Raw genomic sequence first — 21,275 nt, 5'->3', positions numbered from 1 at the left:
TTCATGGCTGTTCTATGTTAGGTTTTTAAACAGTCCCACAGCAATAAAATATGTAATTAACAGTCCTAGTCCTAAACTGGTAACCTTGTTTGAATTATTACAGAACTTGAAGACTAAATGGCCACAGATATTTGCCTTGGTAGCAGGGCATCTGTGTTTAGGAGACTTAGGAATTTGGAAGCCTTAGACTTAGGGCTTTAGGGTTTCTTCTCATATACACTTAAGAAAGCATTTGCATCTTTGCTTGATTTCTTTTTTGTGAAATGTAGAAAATAGTTGTCTTGTGAAGATTTAAAGAAAAAAATTCACAGTTCTGATCAGATTTAATTCTCTATTGCTTGTGGTGCTGTGGTAAACATCAAGAGATGGATTAAAAGTTGTACCTTACCTTCATGTCCCTGCTAACAAGGGAGGTAAACTCCAAGAAATCAAGTAATGTTTTTCATAATGTCTGGTTTTCTGAGATTAACTGAAACTTTCAATTTTTGTGACTTATTTTATGAGGACTACAATTTTGCTCAAAGTTTGTAGTAACATTGTTTACAAAGTCTTCAAATATTTATCTCTCATGTTCAGATTGCTTTGCCTTTTTACTGAACGAATATGTAAATAGAAGCAGTACAGTTAGACTCTGTGGTCTTTGCTGTAGTGTTAACATGCAAGTACATGTGTCTCTTTGTAGCTTTTTCTTTTGTTTCCATGATGAGAGTTCTGTTAAGCTAGAATTGTACTTGGCTCCAAATTTACCCCTAAAAAAATGAGAGACACAATACTCAGTCTCTTTCAAATTATAAATGGGCTGAGTTCTGATCCAGTTCTAACAGCCTTTCACCTTCTTATTAGGGGTCAGAAAATACTTCTTAAGTTCATAAGTTTTCTAATCATAGTCTTTCTAAAGTGTAAAAAAAATGCCATTGCTTTACTAGAAGAAAATGTATCTTATGACCTACATAATGCATCTGTTGTGTTTGAAGATTTACAGTGCCCATCCCACAGGTCTGCCTGTCCAAAGGAGAGGAAGGTCATAAAGCTCTGAAGGAACCTTGAACATTCAATAAGGGCACATTAGAAATTGGTGAGAGGAATTATAAAGTCTCAATGCAAATGAAGGTACAGATAATTCTGAAACAAAAGAAATTGTAATTTCCATATGACCTTGTGTTTCATATTTATACTGAACGTGTTGTCCCATCTTATATGCACTGTGTTTTCCTTAATAGCCATGTTTCCCAAGAAGTCAGTGTGACTACAGACTCATAAAACTAAACTTTGTTTGTAGTGTAAATATAGCATATGTTAGGAATATGCTTGGCAAAGCATTGTAGCAATATGTGTAGATGACCATTTCATCTCTTCTGGATATAATGAAATCAGATACAAAGTCTCTATGGTTCAAGGTTTTTCTACACTTTAACTTAATTTGTTTCTGAGTACTAAATGAAAAGAAAAATGCTTTCCAGCAAAAATAATAAAACAAATGCTAAAAATTAATAAAAAATACTGTCTTGGTATGGACATACCTTTGTCTCAGGTTTTAGTCTCATCTAGGTAGTACATTAAGAAGAGAAAGGACAAAATAGTAACACATGCTTTAGAGTCTGAATGCCACTTACCAGTTCACACAAATGTAATTCTTTTATTCATATTAGGCAATTTAAACTATGTAGGCATATGAACACAAGTTATAATTAAACCTGCATTTTGCTATGCAACATATCCTTAGGAACTCTTTTTCTTTAAAGCACATCCTAAAGGCCTACTGACAATATTTACATAAGCAGATATTAAATAAGTCCTTCCTAATTTTTTTCTTATCTCAGCTTTACTTTAGAAATCCACAGGTCAAGTTTTCACTATTTGTTTTGTATCACAGATCTTTAAGAAACTGTTCTGTTAGTGAGTGGAAATAAGAAAGGAATCCTCTGCAAAATGGATGATCTTCATAATGAGAATGATTGCCCATTCTGAAGTCACATGCAGAAGTCTACTTTTAAAAACATAGATAATACTTGCGTCTTCAGCATAACCTTTATGATTATAACAATACTGAGAACATAATCTCTCTGAAAGGCAGGAGCCTTTATCTCAGAAAAAGTAGAAAAGCCTATACTCATCTTTACAAAGATGCTATGCTATACTTGATTTAAAGACCTAATTCATGTTTCTACTAAAATCATTCTTTTCAACAGAAGCAAGACACCGGCTACCTGACTTTCATGTAATGGCTACTTTGTTCAGAAGTTTTCTTGGTATTTGAACTGGATTTTCATAGGTCATATGCACTTACTTCTATAGCTAGGCAGACTTGAAAGGAAAATACAGCTCTTGAATTCTGGCTACCCAGCATACCTCATCCATGGCCAAGAGGGAAATGTAAAGCAAACAAGTGAAGTAGCTTAGATATGTTTATCCAATCAAAACTAAACTCTAAAAGGAAATTTGGTGATATAATTACTTGTCTCATAACTAGCACATTGATCAAAAGATGTATTTTGCACTTTGACCATGTAGCCTGTGTGTTTTTGGGAGTACATGTTTTATCTTTGAACTTTGGCTAAATTAGCATGACAAGATCTGACACTGTTACTTTCTGCATGGAAGATTTTTTAATTAGAGAAAACAAGACGCCATCTGTTTGGACATGGGCAGCTGACCCTGAAATGCCATTGCTCTCACAGCTCTCTCCACTGTATCTTGTTCCCAGCCCAGAAGATACTTCCAGTAATACTGCTCCCTAATGACTGGTAGCTACCATCCAAGATTATAACAGCACGGTGGGTGGCTTCTGTATCCTTAAAGCACAGGGAAGTGGCAACAAGAGTTGGGATAACGTGAGATATAACAGTGGGATTCTGGTTGTTAAAATCTTTTGTCTTACAGAATTCCATAGAAGGAATAGAAATAAAATTTGGCCCCATAGAATCAGAATAGAGACCTGGAAGGAGTCAGAGAGAGAATTTTATGAAGTCTCAGAAGGTGAAGATTTATTTGCAATAAATGGAAAAAAATCAGTATTGAGTTCTGCTGTGGTGGAGAAGTGGTAATGCTCAACATGTGTATTTGAGAGTTTAATTTCTTGGAACTGATTGAAAGCAGGGAAAGAAGAACTGGAACTGGCTTGGGAAGGATGACTGGAAAAAGTGAGGTTTGTGGAAAGGGGTGTGATTAGAAAAATGAACCCCCACCAGATCTTGCAAAACAGGTCCCAAACATACTATTGTTCACTTTGGTGCTACCTGAAAGTAAAAGTTGCCCATTGCCATTGGTATTGGTAAGAAAAGCCTCCACAGATTTTAGCTGATTTCCATGAAAAAAAATTTGAATGGTTTGTTATCAAGCCCTATTTTCCCTTGGGTATCTGGAAGAAGGTCAAGGAAGTCTCTAATACCCATCACTACCTTATATAGAGCTTTTTGGATGCTTTTTTGTTATGTTCTTCTTTATACCTCCTTGTAGAATAAAGCTTCTGATAAATGTTTCTTTCCCTCCCAAGCAAACATATGACAAATAATAAAGTAAAATTAATAGAACCCTTTCGAGAAAAATACAGGTTGGCAGGAATAAAAGACATTAATGACTGATCTAGCTGGACAGAAATAAGCTATTTAAACAATTTAATTCTCCTCATTGGGCTGTGTAAAATCAGGTGAAGAAAACAGCGAAAGACAAAGTCTGTTGTAACTCCCTAGTTAAATCATGAAATTTAATCTTATTAAGGTGGTGAAAGCTATCTAACCATTTGCCCATAAAAAGCATGGAGTAAGGGTTATTGCCATTTAACGAAGAACCAAGTGCTTCTGTGCCCTGGAGAACAAAAGATGGTCACTGACAGGGAAGGATTCAGTCCAGAAAGAGATTATGTGCTCAGCTGTCTTGCTTTTTTTTTTCCTAGGAAGAGGTACCAAATGAACAGAAATGTTAATGACAATTACAGTAAATGTGAACTTGCTCTCCCTACAGGCAAGATTAGGTCTGCATTAACTGCTTTTTTCTGAGATAACCACAGTTAGTTACTGTATTTAAAACCATAGAATTAGTTCATTATAAAACTCACTTAGTATTTTCCAAATAAAGGAACTAAAAGGAGGTGCCAAATATTTCATTTTAAATATCAGTAAGGAACCTTGAAAGAGCTATCCTATTCACAGGCAGAAGCAAGTTGCTGTGAATCAGGGTATCTCTCAGCATTCCTCATCACTGCCACTCACTTTTCAGGCTCTACTAACCTGCTTTGGGATTCAGGATAGGGCAATGAGTGACCAGATTTCTGTCAGAATAAGGGTCTCTGCTGACGGACTTTGTGCAAAAGTCTGTATCATTAAATATGCATTAAGTTTTGAAGAGACTCAGGAATAAAACTAATTCCATATACCCTTATAGTAAAATGTAACTGCAGACTAAGAATAGGCAGAATGCTCATTTTATAGGCTCCTTATTTTATACAAACTCTAAGATGCTGACTAAAATTCCATGTTCTTATTTACAGGAAACTGCAAGTATATAGGTAAGAGAGATAATCACAGGGTTATAGCAAACTATTGCTGTAATGGCAATGCTGGGTGAATCACAATTCTTTGTAGTACGTTTTTCACATATGCAGTTTTACACATTAGCATATACAGTTACTTGTCTCTCTTACCTTCACTGTAACATTTTTTCCTAATAATGTCCAGCTAGTAGCTGAAGCTTATTTTTTTTTACTCATTCTACAGTATAGGCATTATAAAAATAAATATTTAATCCTTTTGTCCCTTTGCTCTTTCAGTCCAAAGGAATGAGAAATTCAATTTCAATGTGAACTTTGCCCAAGAGAGGGCTGAAAGTTGTGTGTACAGTTGTTAATTTTAAATGGAATTGAAGCAATTTCATCCTGAAAGAGCTTTTTTTGCACCTATTAATAGTACTATAGTATGATAAGTCTATGAATATGCACTTTTTAAATTTTCCTTGCAAGCTAACATTCTATGGGTGATTTAAACAAAAACAATAGCCTTGTGGAGGACAATACAATTATATTTACTTTACCAACAGCAACAAATTGTAAGTCTGCTGAAAACAACTTAATTTCTATTCAAATGTGACCCTTTGACAAATTTTAATTACTGTGCATTTTCTTATTTTCTGAATACCCACTCTCCACTTGCTGTATCTCCGTACTATCAGATGCACTATAATGATGCCCAGGCAGCTACCCACTAGCGAGCTACATACTTGGTGCCATAGTAGGGCAGCTGGGAAGACTTATCCCTTCTACTGTTTGCCTCTGATACCTGAGTCAGTGAGCTGTTCTTTGACTTCTTCAGGAATGTTAAAGGTATGTTCACATTAAACTCAATTTCCTCTTTGTCACTAATGGTACACCTTTATACTTAAAATTTTTGTGATCCTCCTTGTTTGCTCTTTTTCCTCTGAAAACTTCATATGATATTTTGTGTAAGTTTTTGCATATGTGTATTAGAAGGTACTGTTTCTCCTAAAAATAATAATAATCTAAACAGGGCTACGATGCTGATACTTCTTCCTGCACTCTTTGAAAGTGGAATAAAGAGCCTCTGATTTTCCAGAAGCCAAAGACAAAAACCTGCCCTAGAGATAAGAACCAAATTGGACTTCTTACTCCCAAGGCAGTGCCCCTAACCAAAGTCCAGCCATCCTTTCTTGTTAGTGTCTTGGCAGGTGGATTATAAACCTATCTTGTCAGTAACAAAACCAGTTAGTGATAATCATCTGAGCAGCACAAACAATGCTGCAGACATGCTAAGGAACAGTCCCATGTATGCAAGAAGCTTAGGTGCATTAAAGACAAGAGTAGGGGAATAAATACAACGGAGAGCATGTAGTCTTGGAAATGCATTTCCACTCAGGCAATTTACTGTGTGAGTGGGAATTTTACAATAGCACTGCCCCTTTTTCTCACTGTTTTTATGTGTTTCCAGAATGAGGGTCTAAATATTGCATGTGAATTCAGCCACTTCGTTGTAATTCTTTCATCTATCCTTCATGCAATTACAACTCCAAAGGAGAGGAAAATAAGACAAGGGTGTGGATATTCTGAGTCCATCTTGAAGAATTCTTGCTTTGTTTGTCTTTTGAACATCCTCCACATAGTCTTGAGGATGGAAAAAACAAGCAAGAAGGTGTGCCATGAAGAAATGCAAGTAATGACCCTGAGATTGGGTTAGTTGCCTAGAGCATGGTGCTATTTACACCAGGGTTGTAGTTTCAATCCCTGTTGGACTTGATGACTGTTGTGGATCATTTCCCACACAGAAAAATTCTGTGAATCACAGTGTCAAAGATGCTGATGATGCTCTCAGCCAAACTGTAACTCATAGCAGGAAAACAGACTGAAATATGGTAAGGTTGTGTAAAAGCTCTTTAAGGGCTAAGTATTTTATGTGGTAACTATGGATTTCAGCTCTCGAAGCAAGTCCAAAGCATGCTTTACAGGGCTGTTTTACTCTCATGAGCCTGTTTTAGATTTTTCCATTGAGGGAGAGGCCAGTAGTGAAAGTATAGGTTCCTTGCCTCTAACACACCTGAAGAATATGTGAGAAGGAATACCTGTTGTATTTTATTTCTGGTTTGCTTCAGCATGAAGGATATGGGTAGATCTGGATCATATATGATTTTTACAGTCCTGGCAAAACAACAAACTACTTTTCTGTGTAACTAATGTGAAATTTGATCTCTTGCTTCAATGTGGAGGCTTTAAGAATAAAATGGAGGTGAATTTGTTAATTCATTAACATGTAATTCTGTTAATACTTATTCAGAGAATTAAAGCTAAATATTGTTGTTATTCTGAACACATAAAACCCCATAAGTAATGGTACTAAATTATCCAGATACTGGAACATTCTTTCAAGTAAATCTGTTTATATTATGGGGAAAAAGCACTGTCCATTTGTGCTTAGAGCAAATGATTCTTATTAGTGTTGATCACTAATTCTTCATTTTCACTTTGCTCAGCAGTTCAGCATGCGTATTAATGCATTGTCTTTGAACTGAGCCACAGGCAAAAGTAATGTTTTTCACACACTCAGTGTTCTAATGGCTACCTTTCAGAAGACTAAGACACATTACTGCATACAAACAGGTATTGATAAAAGTCCCAACAAATTCTGTGGTATATAAATAGACTTTCAGTCTAAACATTTTAACCTGGGTCCTACCAAGTCCTGCCTATATTTCCTAATATCATTCAGCTGCAGGTGGGGAAGTACTGGTGTATCCCTGCTGGAACAGTCTGCAGAAAACACCCAATAGATTCAATCTCTAGACAGTGAAGTGCCAAGAGGTTTCATTTTACAGCATCAGCTGACTCGTCATTCTCAAGGGAGAGGAGCAGACAGAAGTCATGGCTTACTCACATATAACTTTACTTTCAAAAACTGTATATTACAATCTGAATTAATTCCCAAATGTGATTCTGCCTTTCTGCATATCTCACATCCTTGTAGCAAATTATATCTTGTGAAAAACAAAGAAGAGGAACAGAAACCTAACAATTGTGGCTGTAAAGCAGTAAATTTTAAAAACACTTAGTAAGAAAATGCTAAATTTTAGATTTCCTGTGCACATTTATTTCAGCCTGCACGTGCCTTTATATTATAATGTGCTGTCCAATTATAGAACTCTACTGTATATTTTCCACTTGACTACTATATCAGTCAGAATTAAATTTTCCTTCTTCTTTACTTTTTAGTAAAGAATTATTGATGCTTGTGGCCTCATGTTTTTCTTATGTTTTTTACTCACCATTTCACAAATTCTGTCTGAGGACAGAAATCTCTTTTTTTGGGCACACAATCTGACACTAACTTCTTCACAGATACTATGTTTCTAAGATTCTATGAGTCTATGATACTAGTCAGTTCATTTTCATAACAATCCACTAAAATGAGAGATTATTATTGCCTTTCTTTCAGAAGCAGGAATGAGGCACAGAAAATTAAAGGTCAAAGTATTTATTGATTTTGAGCACCTAATATAAACCAGAAAGGATTCTGTAATATTTAATATCAAGTAGCTACTGGCCAGACCACTTTTTGTATTTCCTGGAAGTACAGCTCTCAGTGCCTAGCACTGCTGTAGGTCTTGACATTCCAGCTCAGACCTGCTGTAGTGGAACAAACCATGGGCTAATGGCTTTTTCTGCTATCCTTCCTCGCCACATCTGGAGGTAATAACTGCAGGGGTTTGTATCGAGTAACAGAAGGCATCAGTTCAACTGTTTCAAACATGCAGGCAATCAAGTCCATATTAGTTGGTACAGAAGGCAGAGCTGACATGTGGCAGCTTCATATGCCAGCCAGCTTGGAGCTGGAAAACAGCTCCTAATGAACTCACCCACACAGGAGATGGCAACATAAAGGGTAACAAGAGGCAAGTGCAGCAACTACATTTTGGAAGGCCCTAATGGCTTTTTGGCTTCTCAAATGGGACTGAATTTTTCAAGTAGTAATGCACCTGAAATGTGACCTGGTATGTAGCAAGCATATCTTGTAACCACATTACGTAGCTGTCTAAATGCTTGCTTCACACTTGGATATGGAGAAAAAATACATACATGAAATCAGTGTGTGACATTTGAAACCAGGAAGTTAAAATTATTATCAGAGTATGTAAAGGGGCTTTAAAGACTAAAGAAATTGAACTACTGAGAAAAAATATTAACATTATGATTCTACATAATCAGAGTGTAGAACTGCAACGGTAAGATAACTAAAACACACTTTTCCAGATTGTAGAATAGTTTGGTGTCTTTTTATGGTATCAACAGGATGCATTTTTTACTCTGGAAACAATAGCAACAGGAAACTGTATTTGATTTCTCAAAATAGCAGAGGCCTCTTGCACTATTTAAGTACCAAAACTTAGGATGCTGGTTTCCTACGGTTCTAGACTAGACATAGATTAAAGAATTACCAGTTGCTTGAATATTGGTGCCAAATCTCTATTGTGCTGCAGTCTGTGCATGTCAGCCCTCCCACAATTATGGTTCATAGAAGAACTCATTACTATTGTTTGCACACTGGTGGCTAACTGCTCTCTATGGCTCACTATACAAAGGAAGAATGAAGCATGATTTGGCATCTGATTTGGCCCTGACTCTTGTTCCTGAGCAGAAAAGGGGCCTGTCTCCAAACTACACAGATTGAAGTTGGAGAACTAAATGACAAACAACATTAAACTATATCAAAGTAGGGAGGAACTAGAAAGCATCCCTTCTTTCTTTAGGTCATGTTCTTAACTCTAAAATGTTGTACAATACAAAAAAAAAAAAAAAGAAAAAAAGCCATTGCCAAAAAAAATCTAACATTGAACCAGTGGAAAAAAAAATGCCATAGGCTGTGAACCACTGGTATGTGATTTAATAGTCTGTCATTGTTCTTAATCCTGTTATTGTTTTCTTTGCTATTTGTTTCCACAGCAAAATTCCAGCAGTGGTAGAAAATGAATAGTGGTGAGACAGTTTGGAGTCTATATGAAACTGTCTGGTGGTTCTTTCTGTCCTGGATTTCTGCTAGAATAAAATTTAATCCTGTAGCCTTTACTCTGCTGATATCCTCAGTGAATGCTCTGGGAATGGCAATGAGAGTAGGAAGCTGACAAATTGGACAGATAACCAAGAATTATTCAACATCCAGCTGCCTTTAGCTACTATCACTCAGTACAGTTTGCAGAAGGGCAGCTTGCTTGTACGCTAATAACCAAATTTCCTTTGTTTAGAACATTTTGTCTTTCATTCTACTTCAATCTTCTTTATCCATTCATCACTCATTCTCTTTGTAAAACTGAGTATGTTTTGAATTGATAACAAAATGCCAACAATGCTAAGTCCTTTGACTGCATGTCAAGGCCTCCTCTGTGGTTTTGCTTATTATTAACTCTTATGAATTATTTTCCTGTGGCTTTGTTCATCCCTGCACAAAGAAGCCCCTCACAATGAAGGCTTTATCAACAACGAAGTCCACAGTCTGCTATCTATAAGTAGTTTTAACTGGCCCCAAATAAAGCTACAACCTATATGGAATAGCTAAGTAAATACTTATGCCCAGTAAATACACAATTTTTTTTTTTGAAACTTCTCTCTAAGAGTAAGTAATCACATTCAAGCTCGGTTGTACTAATTACTAATCTTTTACTACAGAACTACCCCATTAGCCTGCACAGACTTAATTTACCTCCTTGGTACGGCAAAGATTAATATGGAAGAGCTTCTACTGTGAAAATAAAATTGTTTCTATAACATGTGAGTTAAATCTGCTTTTATAAATATTATTTTTCTCTCATGACCTCACTACAAACACTTTATTGCTTGCAGAGCATCTTATGTAAACATAAACCTTAGCAAAATAAAGTTTAATTAAGGAACTTCTGACCTTCAGTAGAACAACAAAAAAGCAACATATTTTCACAGCAGTTATGATCTGTGTTATAAAAATAGCTGTACTGACAAATACGTGTTGGGAGGAAAGTATTGTAGTAATGAAAAGAAAGGGCTACCTTACCTACTAATCAGGTTTCTGGTCACGTTAAATAAATGTGGACATGTATAGAGATCTTTCTTTAAAGGGTATGGCAAAGACTGAGTTAGATTCTGCCAGTATTTTATACGATATAAAGGCTTTTTTATGAAGAAAAACAAATATCCATTTTTTCCAACATATGCGGCATGAGGTCTTTGCAAATAGGCAAGTATAAAAGCAGGCCAGAAAACATTTTTAGATTTTTCAAATTCTAACATGCATAAACAGAAGGTTGAATAAGAGAGAGGAGAAAAAGAGTTCTAAATTTCGGACCTAACATTTTTTAAAGCATTCATGACTCATGTATATGAATAACCTACTTATCCATGTCCCATAAATTAAGGTTCACAGTAAATTAATTGGCAATCTTAAAAAAAGAATCTAGTCAAGTTCTGTTTTCTGAGATGAACGCATACTAGGAAAGAAAATATAATTTCAGAAGAAGTATAGATGATAGTGTTAATATTAAGAACATAAATTCTGCACTGATACACACTTAAGGCCAAGTCCAGTAAAGGTAAAGGATTATGTAGTTTATTGATCAGAATTTGTTCCTCATACTTAACTGAAAACTATCAACAGAAAAGGATTTCTAGCAGCAGATTTTACCACCTCTGCAGCCTTTCTGGCATTGCCAAAGTCAGGAAATTAGGACAATATGAGACTGTTCTTTTAATTCCAACACTAAGGGAAATAACAGTTCTGACATAGGAGCCAGATTTTGATTGGCTTTCACCATGTGGAGGGGCAAGGTGAGACAGTATTTTTGCCAATTAATTAATTGCTTTCCTTCTAAGAATTTCATATTATCCACTAAGTTACCATATGAAAACAATGGCATTGAGACACCATCAATATCCCATCAGTCACTCTAAATTTGAGATTTTGGAGTAAGCCTTCCACTCTCACTACTTACCCAGTCAGTCTCCAGCTGCTCCTTGTCAGCTAAAGATGCTTGACACAGTAGTTAATTCCTAGTATATCGAAATCAAACAGCATGTTTATGTCATTCCAGAGAGGAATTGTTCACTAACCACAGCAAACTCTTCCTGTAAATCCTTCACAAATCCTAGCAGTTTCTTTTTAAAGACTTTCTGGATGAAGTACTTCTACCCCAGGATCAGCAGCCGGTCACCAACCAACCAGACCAACACGTTGACACTCAGCCCCAACGAGTTCTTGGCTGAGTTTTCAGGGATTCTTTGAACACAGATCTTCTTAAATCTCTAAATTCATTTAGTGAGTTCAATTATTTTCTGGTAAGGACTTACTTTGACAAATATATCCAGAGGATCAATACACCACATATCTTCACTTTCTTCTTAGGAAAAAGAAAGAAACAAACATCAAAACCAAAAGGAGATATTTGGTGTTTTGTGCTAACATACTAGCATATTTATGTGTAATGTAGGACCCACACAGTACATAATTTTAAAAAGCATAAATTTTGCTACTTCCAGAACTTCATAGGTGAGATTTTCAGTACTTGTATTATTTTTACTAAAGTAGTCCACATGAAAACATGCACATCTGAAGGTGCCCCCATGGATAGGGTTTTCACATCTTAAATGTACATGCCAGCACTAGCTATGAAATGTTAACAGGCCCAAAATACATGAGTCTTATTGTACTTCATTGCCTTGAGATATTCCTACCAAGTCTCAAGCAAAACCTTCAGTGAGGCAGAGGAGTAGGAAACCTGAAAATTTGCATTCTTCTTGGAACACTAGTTGATTTTTAACTGGTGAAAACTAAGACTGTTTCTACAGCAAGAGTGCTTTGGATCCTGACTTTCAATAGTAAAACAGAACTTTTTGACCCCCTAAGGCACATTATTCTCTTTTAATTGTTCATTTCCTCTCCACTGTTTTGTCAGCAAAAATTGAACAGATTATTATCACTCTAAAGAGTTTGCTTTCTATAGGAATTCCTCAAGAATTTGTGAGGCACAGATGCATTTGCCTCTAGCATACATATAAATATTGAAAAACAAGCCATGTGAAAAACAAAGCAGATTTGTGTAAAGAGTTGCATGACCTCACTGTAACTTTTACAGTAATGTGAAATTTAAAAATAATTGTTCTACATGTTGTATTTCATACCTTAACTGTTCTGTAAAGCTATTGTTCCAACAGCAGCTGCTGTGGTCCTGTCAACCTTCATCTGCTTCAACTTCGTCCTTCATTTGCTCTTCTATCATCTCAACATGTCAAGAAAAAAGTCTTGTAATAGTGGTTGCAATGTGTCAAAATGATAGTTCATTCCATGATTACTTATATTTCTTACCATACTTCCTAACAAACAAGCAAACACTTGATTTTTAATGCAAAAGCTGGGATTAGTTTTCCACTTCTTAAGAGACCCATAAGTTACAAGAGAGCATCAGTGCCCTGGAGAGATTTTCCAAGAGGTTGATCAGATCCAGCCTTTTCCAGGTTCTGAAGGACATGACCCACAAACAGAAGTCTCCCTTCAGTAAAGCTGGCTATGTAACAACACAGTCTTTACTACTTGCAAGAATTTTTATAACACAGCATGAAGTCTTGCTGGAGAAAGAGCTATGTTGTGATTCACTGACCAATATAAACACCATGTGATTGGAATGAGACATTACTTTAAAAAAAAAAAATCCCTCAATATTTATTGAAAACAGAACACTTAGTATTTGCTGATTAGGCACTTGCAGGACTCGTGGTTACATTGCTTATTTCTTCAGCGCTTACACAGATCCAGATCTAACAATCCAGCTAAAAAGACAGCTTATAGGAGCAATGGATTCAAAGTGATGGAAGTGAGATGGTAATTTTCTCACTCTAAACAAATATATTAAATGTCATGTGGAAAAATCCCTTTACCGTGGAGTTTTCATGTGTATCACCCCATTTACATTGTCACATATATCTTATTTTACTATCTAGCTCTTCGGTACCAGCCACAAAGCCTGTATTTCCTGATTGGGCATAACAGAACATTGCTAAAATGAAATGAACTACTTTTTCTTTCATTTAATACGTACTGCAAAGTCTTAAGTAACAATATCTCTTTTGAATGACATGTGAAGTAGATAATGAGTGGCATCCCTGTGTGCTTTTGTAAAAGTAACTTCAGTGCTTCATCTAGATTCATTTGGATAATTACATGGCTCTGATTTGAATTTAGCCTGTTAGCTTCTTCTACAAGAATTCTTGTTCAATTCAGCCTGCCAGCCTTTTCACATTTTCCCCTTTCAGCAGTTATTGAATTTCAATGGTAGTTGAAATACAAATTTATCTTTGGGGAATCAAGCACACAGAGGATTGTGACAGGGTAAGCTACTATTTCAAAGTTGTGTCAAGCAAGATGGAGCTGTATTTATTTAAGAAATGCATCAAAAATATGTTCCTTTCATGATTTTTTGCGCCTTAGATTTTTACATTCTAAAATACAGCTTTACCAGGATGCCTACTTCATACATTTAATAGCATCACACAATCATAGAAAGGTTTGGGTTGAAAGAAACATTAAAAATCATCGAGTTCTAAGCTTCCTGCCATGGCCAGGGATGCCATCCACTAGATCAGATGGCTCAAAGCCCCATTCAATCTGCCTTGAACACTTCCAGCAATGAGGCATCCACAACTTCTGCAGACAACCTGTTCCAGTATTTCACAACCTACACGGTAACGAATTCCTTTTGAATATCTAATCTAAACCTACTCTCAGTTTAAAGCCATCCCCTCTTGTCCTACCACTACATGTCCTTGTCAAAAATCCTTCACCAGCTCTCTTGTAAGCCCTCTTTGCATACTGGAAGGCCACAATAAGGCGTCCCTGGAGGCTTCTCTTCTCCAGGATGAAAAACCGCAACCACCCACCCTCTCTCTGCAGGAGAGGTTCTCCAGCGCTGTGATCATCCTGCTGATGCTCGTCTGGACCCACTCCATCAGCTCTATGCCGTGCTCACACCGAGGACCTCAGAGCTGGATGCAGCACTGCAGGCAGAAGGGCAGAATCCCCTCCCTCGACCTGCAGGCCACGCTGCTTTGGATGCAGCCTAGGACGTGAATGAAATATTTTTTTCCGCCACCGCCTTCCAAAATAGTGAGAAAGTAGCTTATACCAGAAGAGCACCAGAAGGAGAGCAGAGCCCTACTCCGGCGCCCCCTGACGCAGAGTGCGCGGCCGGCCGGGAGCAGTTCCCCGCCTCGCCAGGAGATGCCGCTGTGCCCCGCGGAGCCGGCACCGCGCGCTCCCGGCCGGCCGTGCCCGCGCATCCCGGCGCCGTGCTGGAAAAACGGCGGGGGAGGCGGACACCGGGGACATCTGCGTGGGAAGCCAAGCTGCCCGGCTGCTGCTTCGGAAGAGCATCTCTGCACTGCTTTCCCTGGGCAGCCTCCCCGCTGGGCAGCACCGAAAGAGGCCTTCGAGGCACGGTAAAATCGGGAAACAAAACCTGAGGCACCGAGTTGGTGATTTAGGACATCGATTCTGCTCCTGTCAGATCTGCTCTGAAAGCTTAAAAACACCACGGTAATCAACTGTTATTAAAATGTATTGCTGGATCGAATCCTGCTCTAGGTATTTGAAGAACACGGCACCATAAGCGTCAGAAGTGCCTGAGTGTTGCAGCACTGCGCCCATGTTTAGATTTGAAAGCCGAAAATCAAGGGTGTTTGTGTGTTCCACTTGGCATGTTCCCCACGTCACTAACAAAGAGATAAGAAGCATTGTGCTAATTCATGAGACCACAGGTGACAAACTGAGAGAAGGGACTGAACAGAGAAGAGGGCAGGATAGGAAAGCAGAAACAGGCTCTACAGCTTCATTATCAAAATCTTTCAGATTTCTTGTCCTACAGAGTAGAAAGGGATCCTATAACCTTCTGCAGCATTTTGCATGCAACATGAATTTAAAGGGTATTCAAAGAATCTTTCGTGCTAATTAGACCAGACAGCTTCAAGTATGCTTAGCACAGACATTTGAAAGACTAACACAGCTGTTTCTGGGAATAGATACAGCTGTCCCGCAGTGACTTGCAGTGAGACAGTGACTTCGGTTTCCATTTGAAGTGTAACTATGGGCAAGTGTATCTTTTTCCAGAGATAATGGGAATAAATAAAACAAAATTTAAAAGTGATATTCCTGTACAGTACATTTATTAATGAAGTGCAAAACTTAAGTAAAATAAGTCAGGCTACCATCACAGAATTAATTAGGGACAGCAATAGCTTTCAGGAATCTGTATAAGCATAATATCACAACCAGCCAGGCATACTGCTTCACATCAGGGTTAAAGTTTCTTCATCAAGTGAATCATTTGCTAGCAAAAGAGAAAACACCTGAGCAGATAACAAGCAATGATCTAGGTTGGCTTTATCACTATTTTAGTCAATCATACATACAGAATTGCATTTTAAAATTATTTCTGGAGGACACTTTAACAGGAGAAGAGCCAACAGTTAAATAAAATAGCCTCACTCTCCTTACTCACAATACTTCTCTTTCACAACACAATTAAACAGTTGGTCTTTAATGTAAGTTGTCTTGAACTTTTGAAAATTTCCTTACATTCCAATACAACCTTTATAAGTTTAAAATAAAATGGCAGCCTTAAAGCTTTAATTACACATACATCTGGTAATTCTGCCCTGCTATTAATGCAATAAAGAAGTCAATATGTGATAAATATTGAAGTTTAGATGCCTCTTTCTTCATTACTCCATTAGCAACCAAAGATCCCATAATAACTATGGTAATGGAACATGTAAGGACAAGGGAGAGAGAGAACTCTGAATAACAATAGCCAAACAAGAAGGAATAAAAGTGTCTTATTTGATTATTTCTAACTATAGGGCAACTTTTACTGCACTAACAAATCAAACAAAAAAATCTTCCCCATCAATTGCCGTAACACATTCTGCTTCACATTACCAAGCTCAGCTAGATGATATTCTAGCAAACATGCTAAAATTTAGAAATTACTTTCCTTCTTTATTGCACTTTTCTCTTAGCTCTTGTTAAACAAACTATTGACCTTTGTAGGCATTATCTGCCCTGCAATCATAGACCGGCAAGAAGATTACAAGGCAGAGGCTGCAGAAGCTCCTTCTCTGGAGACACTTCAAACCCACCTGGATGTGATCCTGTGCAACCGTGCAACCTGTTCTAGCTGATTTAGCAGGGGGGTTGGTATAGATGATGTCCAGAGGCCACTTCCATTCCCAAACATTTTGTGCTTCTACAATTACACCTCAGACAGCCTTGGAAGTCGTCAGTCCTGCTTTTCAGACACATGCAGTAGATGAGATCACAGGTTCAAGCTGTTAAGCAACAGAAGATGGGAGTTACTGGGACAATGTGGTAGCATTAAGGATTTAGAATTATGTCCTGGGGGAAAATAACTCTAGGCTCTTCTGGAAGCTCTGAAACATGAGCTTTCATTGTAGTTCTGTCTGCACTCTTGTGGCTGACTCCCTGACATGTTGGAGATGTCTCTGCTGTGTTTGTAGGTCATTAAGATTGCAGATTCAGCCCTACAGACTCCCCTTTTTTGGGCAGAGATGGTTCCCTCCTCCCACCAAAAACATGGTGTCCTGGGGTGACCATGCCCAAATTTCACCTATGCATAGCTTCTGCAAAAATGTCCAATGCACTTGCTAACTTCACATTTTAGCTAACCTGAGATCTGCTCCATTCCTGCTGCCAAGGTAATTAAACCTCTTCCCTCACTAGCTACACATTTCAATTATAACATACAATTCAATTAGAAACACAGATTTTGTACATATTACCACATATCCCTTGGAAAAACCAAAGTACTGAATTTCCATTTAAATAAAAAAAAAATCACATTATTTGTGTAATCATTATTCATAATTATATACAGCACAATATTGCAATAAGACGTGCATTAAAATGTTTCTTTTACTATTCCTGCATGAAAGCCATGCATGTGTTGGAGCCACTCAAGACTGCGGTGCTATAAATAGTGCTCTATTGTTAGTGGATAAAAGACGAAACAAGTCTCACAGCACTGCAGCACAGGACACTGTATTAAACGTTAAGCTCTGCCTGCTCTAAAAGTGAAAGGCGACATCAACTGATAGACTGGTCTGTGGGTAAGACACAAGGCTGGGAAAAGCTCAGTGTGACTCTGCAGTTTCCCAGCACAGCAGGAGCAGCAGCTGATCCTTCTGCCTCAGCAATGGCAGAAGCTGTCATAAGACATTGGGTGGAAACTCCTGTACGCTACCAGGAGCAGTTTGTTGGCCAGGAGCTGGAGGCACACAAACTGAACCACCTTTTATATGCTTTGCCGGGCCCTGCCACCGCTGCGCCGAGCGACCAAAGGTGCACCCCAGAAAGCACGGCTGGGGGTTGGAAGAGCGGCCAGGAGGAGGAAAACACACAATTCCGGGTCTTGCTGGATGTTGTGCAGTTCCGCCCCGAAGATATCATTATCCAAACTTTTGAAGGCTGGCTCCTGATTAAAGCTCAGCATGGACCCAGGATGGACGAGCATGGTTTCATATCCAGAAGCTTCACCAGACAATACAAATTACCCGACGGAGTGGAGAACAAAGACTTGTCTGCACTTTTCTGCCATGATGGCATTTTGGTTGTTGAAATGAAGAACTCGGTGGAAAAGAATTAGAACCATGTCTATAGTTATCGGTGAGATAAAATCATTCTTAATGTAACAAAATTATGTCAGTCATGCGATGCTGTAGGGTGTAGTAAGCAAGTAGCAGTATTTATTAAAGGAAATTATTTGTATATATTTTTTGTATGTTGAGTTTACTGTTTGATGTAAACTGTTGTACTGCTTGCCTACACATAGGTTGAAAACACAGGCTGTTCAAACAGTAGCAAACTCAGGCTAGTCTCAGCAGAAGAAAAGAAAAAATCTATTTGATAACATATTGAAAATGGAGCACAGTTTTGAGTTAAGTAATGGGAATTGTATTTCTAAGCAGTAAGCATTTGTTATACATAGTCATAAACATTAAAGAAGGAATGGACAAGTTGTGAATCTTATAGAAATTTTAAAAATCTGTTTTCTAATTTTTGAGATTAAATTCTTCTCTCTGGAAAAGCACATGAACTGAACGATACCATCAAGAGAAAATCCCTATTTCCACAGTTCAAGCTTCTGTACCAAAAAACTCTCAAGAGATTACTTTTTAGAAGTGTATTGCATGTTTCAAACTATAACAAAAAAAATTTATTTACTTGACTTTATTTGCTTGAAAACACAATAAATAGAAATTATACTTTCTGTCAAATTACTTTGAAAGAAAACTTTTAAAGACATTTCTGAAAATTGGTTTTGTTTAACATAACAACTGAAGAAAAGATTTTTGTTTACAAAAGTACCAAGTTCTTCTTTGTGGAACCTCAGTAATAAAAAGACATTGCTCTTGCACAAATGCCTTTTTTCCTGCACATTTTAGGTAATCTTGTAATTTAATCTGATGGGTATTTAATTGTCCATGCTGCTTTACAATTAAGGCAATCCCACAACCTTGTCTTCAAGAGCAAATTTTTCTGCCAATGATAATCCCCCTCTCCCCATAGGAACACAGGCCCTACATGAATCTAATTTTAAATACAGGGGTTCCTTGCTGCAGACTCAGCTTTAGTTTCTGTTCCAGTGTCTCACATTTCATGAGAGTGGCAGAGGTGAAAAAATATCCACCTTCTCTATCTATGTGGTCTTCTCAATATTAAAAAGAAATAATGCTATGGGTTTGTAAATACTCACATATTTGAGGGTAACTGCATCTGCAAGTCGAACTGCCTCCTTTTATGTGTACTGGAGACTACTATGACTGGTGTGCTATGAATAGTAAAGGAATGTGGAATGGAAAGTGCCAAGTTAAAAACAGATGCTTTATCACAGCCATCTGCTGTTTGGACAAATCAAAACCATATTCAAATGAAACTGAATACAAATACAATTTTAGGAATACTAGAAAACTATGATGAACAAAACCTGGGCTCTCACTGGCTGAAGCTAGAGAGTTCCTTTAGTTTCAAATTAAAATCCCAAGCTTGTATGTCGGCACATGTCCCTTTATGAGAAAGATTTACGTTTTTGCTGTTTAGACTTAAAGATATTTGAAGCAATTGGTTTTAGAAAAGTGGGTGGTACAATTCTTGTATTTTACTCATTAATTGTGCTAAAAAGTCAGAAAAAATTGTGCAAGAAAGGCAAAATAAACTCTGAATTGTAAATTTCCATCACAGGCAATTATATTTTTAATACACCAGAAGTCAAGACTGTAATGTTTTCTAACAAACAAAACCAAATATAAAACTTATGTCCCTGCACTTCTATTCAACCCCACGCTTTTCCCTCATATTGCTTGTGTTCAATTTGCATATTAGTTTAAGATCAAATAGCAAATCAGATCTAGATTTCTACATCTAGGAGCTTCATCAGACAGCAATCTGGTAGAAGATGTAACATGGATTTAAGAAACTGAATTCTAGATGCAGGTCTAGTGTAGAATTTAAACTTTACAGACCAGATTTACAAAAATTTTACAAGCTTAAACCCATGGTTTCTACACCACCTCATGGCACAACTATTGGGATAGTGTTCAGGATCACAAGTTAGCAATCTGTTTTGGTGATGTTTGTTTTGTAAATTTTATAAAAACAGAGAGTTTTGTAAATTTCATCACTTAAAATTACAAGTTATTATAAAAACTATTCTAGCTATGACTGTAGTGATGATATTCATAGCCCTATAGATGAGAATGATGATCTAAAAAAAAACATAACTGATTTAATTATTTCAAATTAGATCATGTTTAAGCTACTGGAAACTTGGCAAGGAGTTAGATCATACAGCCAAAATCATATCATCTGTTCTATATATGTTAATACCATAGTTACACACAGGCCTGCTTATGTACACAGGCTTGCCTCACAAAACTGGGTGGAGAATGTGACATCTGATTGTTCTGTATTGCAAGTCTCTCTGCATCACTCTGTGCCCAAGTCTGTACTTGCTCACAGTGTCATTCAGTCAGAAAACACTGGAACACCTTGACCCAGACATAGCACAGATTTATCCAGCTAAACTTTACCTTCTCTTGTAGACAGATCTTTACAAAAGCCTATATCCATGCTCCTTGGTAAATGGGAACTTTACCTGACCTAGTACCTGAGACTTCATGTAACAGGGACCACACTGGAGTATGGACCTGCCACTGAATTCCTGCATTTCAGCATCAAGAAGAGCACAGGAAATGTTTCCCTCCCTTTTTTTAAGTGGTGATTTATCAAAAGATTTTGGATGCATGATTTTTATGTGTTTACCAGAACAACCTCAAAGTACTTGGCAGACAGTTTCTGAATAATCTGGAAAGATCTGTTCTCACATATCTTATATGATATTTTACTTTTATAATCTGATTAGAACTGAATGTGAATGTCACATAGAAAGGTGCTAATATTGCTCATGGGCAGCAGACTGAGATATTAATCAACAGCAAAGGATTTCAGAACAACTACAGATTAAGACAGGTTTAAGACATGCTGATGTGGTTAAATTAGGAACTGTGAAATTGGCTGTCTATAAAATTCTGGCCCAGAATAAGTGATAAGCCTGTGCAAGCCCTGCAGACCAAGTGTTACTGAGCCTTCTCAGCTCCTAACAGTGAGGAATTACCTTTGTAATTGATCAAACTGCTCCTCCAAATGGCTAAAGATTATTTAATGCATGAATATAAGCACTGTGAAAAATGCCTT

At 37.4% G+C, this 21,275-nt stretch overlaps 1 protein-coding gene across 1 annotated transcript; it reads left to right on the top strand.

The window, feature by feature from the left end:
* Positions 1–14,729: 14,729 nt before the first annotated feature.
* On the top strand, positions 14,730–18,883 carry HSPB3 (heat shock protein family B (small) member 3). The gene is made up of 2 exons (XM_058824407.1): positions 14,730–14,947; positions 17,580–18,883. Exons 1-2 carry the CDS (start codon positions 14,730–14,732, stop codon positions 18,166–18,168), a joined length of 807 nt encoding a protein of 268 aa, XP_058680390.1. The 3' UTR covers positions 18,169–18,883.
* The last annotated feature ends 2,392 nt before the right edge of the window (positions 18,884–21,275 follow it).

Source organism: Ammospiza caudacuta, chromosome Z (genome assembly GCF_027887145.1).
Source record: "Ammospiza caudacuta isolate bAmmCau1 chromosome Z, bAmmCau1.pri, whole genome shotgun sequence".
In the NCBI taxonomy this organism is placed as follows: Eukaryota; Metazoa; Chordata; class Aves; order Passeriformes; family Passerellidae; genus Ammospiza; species Ammospiza caudacuta.
This window is presented reverse-complemented; position numbering and strand designations above follow the sequence as displayed.

What these genes read in the sequence shown, in the direction of transcription:
- HSPB3 (XM_058824407.1), top strand. Translation starts at nt 14,730, where the DNA reads ATGCCGCTGTGCCCCGCGGAGCCGGCACCGCGCGCTCCCGGCCGGCCG. An exon ending in AAAGAGGCCTTCGAGGCACG is followed by an intron (nt 14,948 to 17,579) that starts GTAAAATCGGGA and finishes TTAAACGTTAAG; the next exon opens with CTCTGCCTGCTCTAAAAGTG.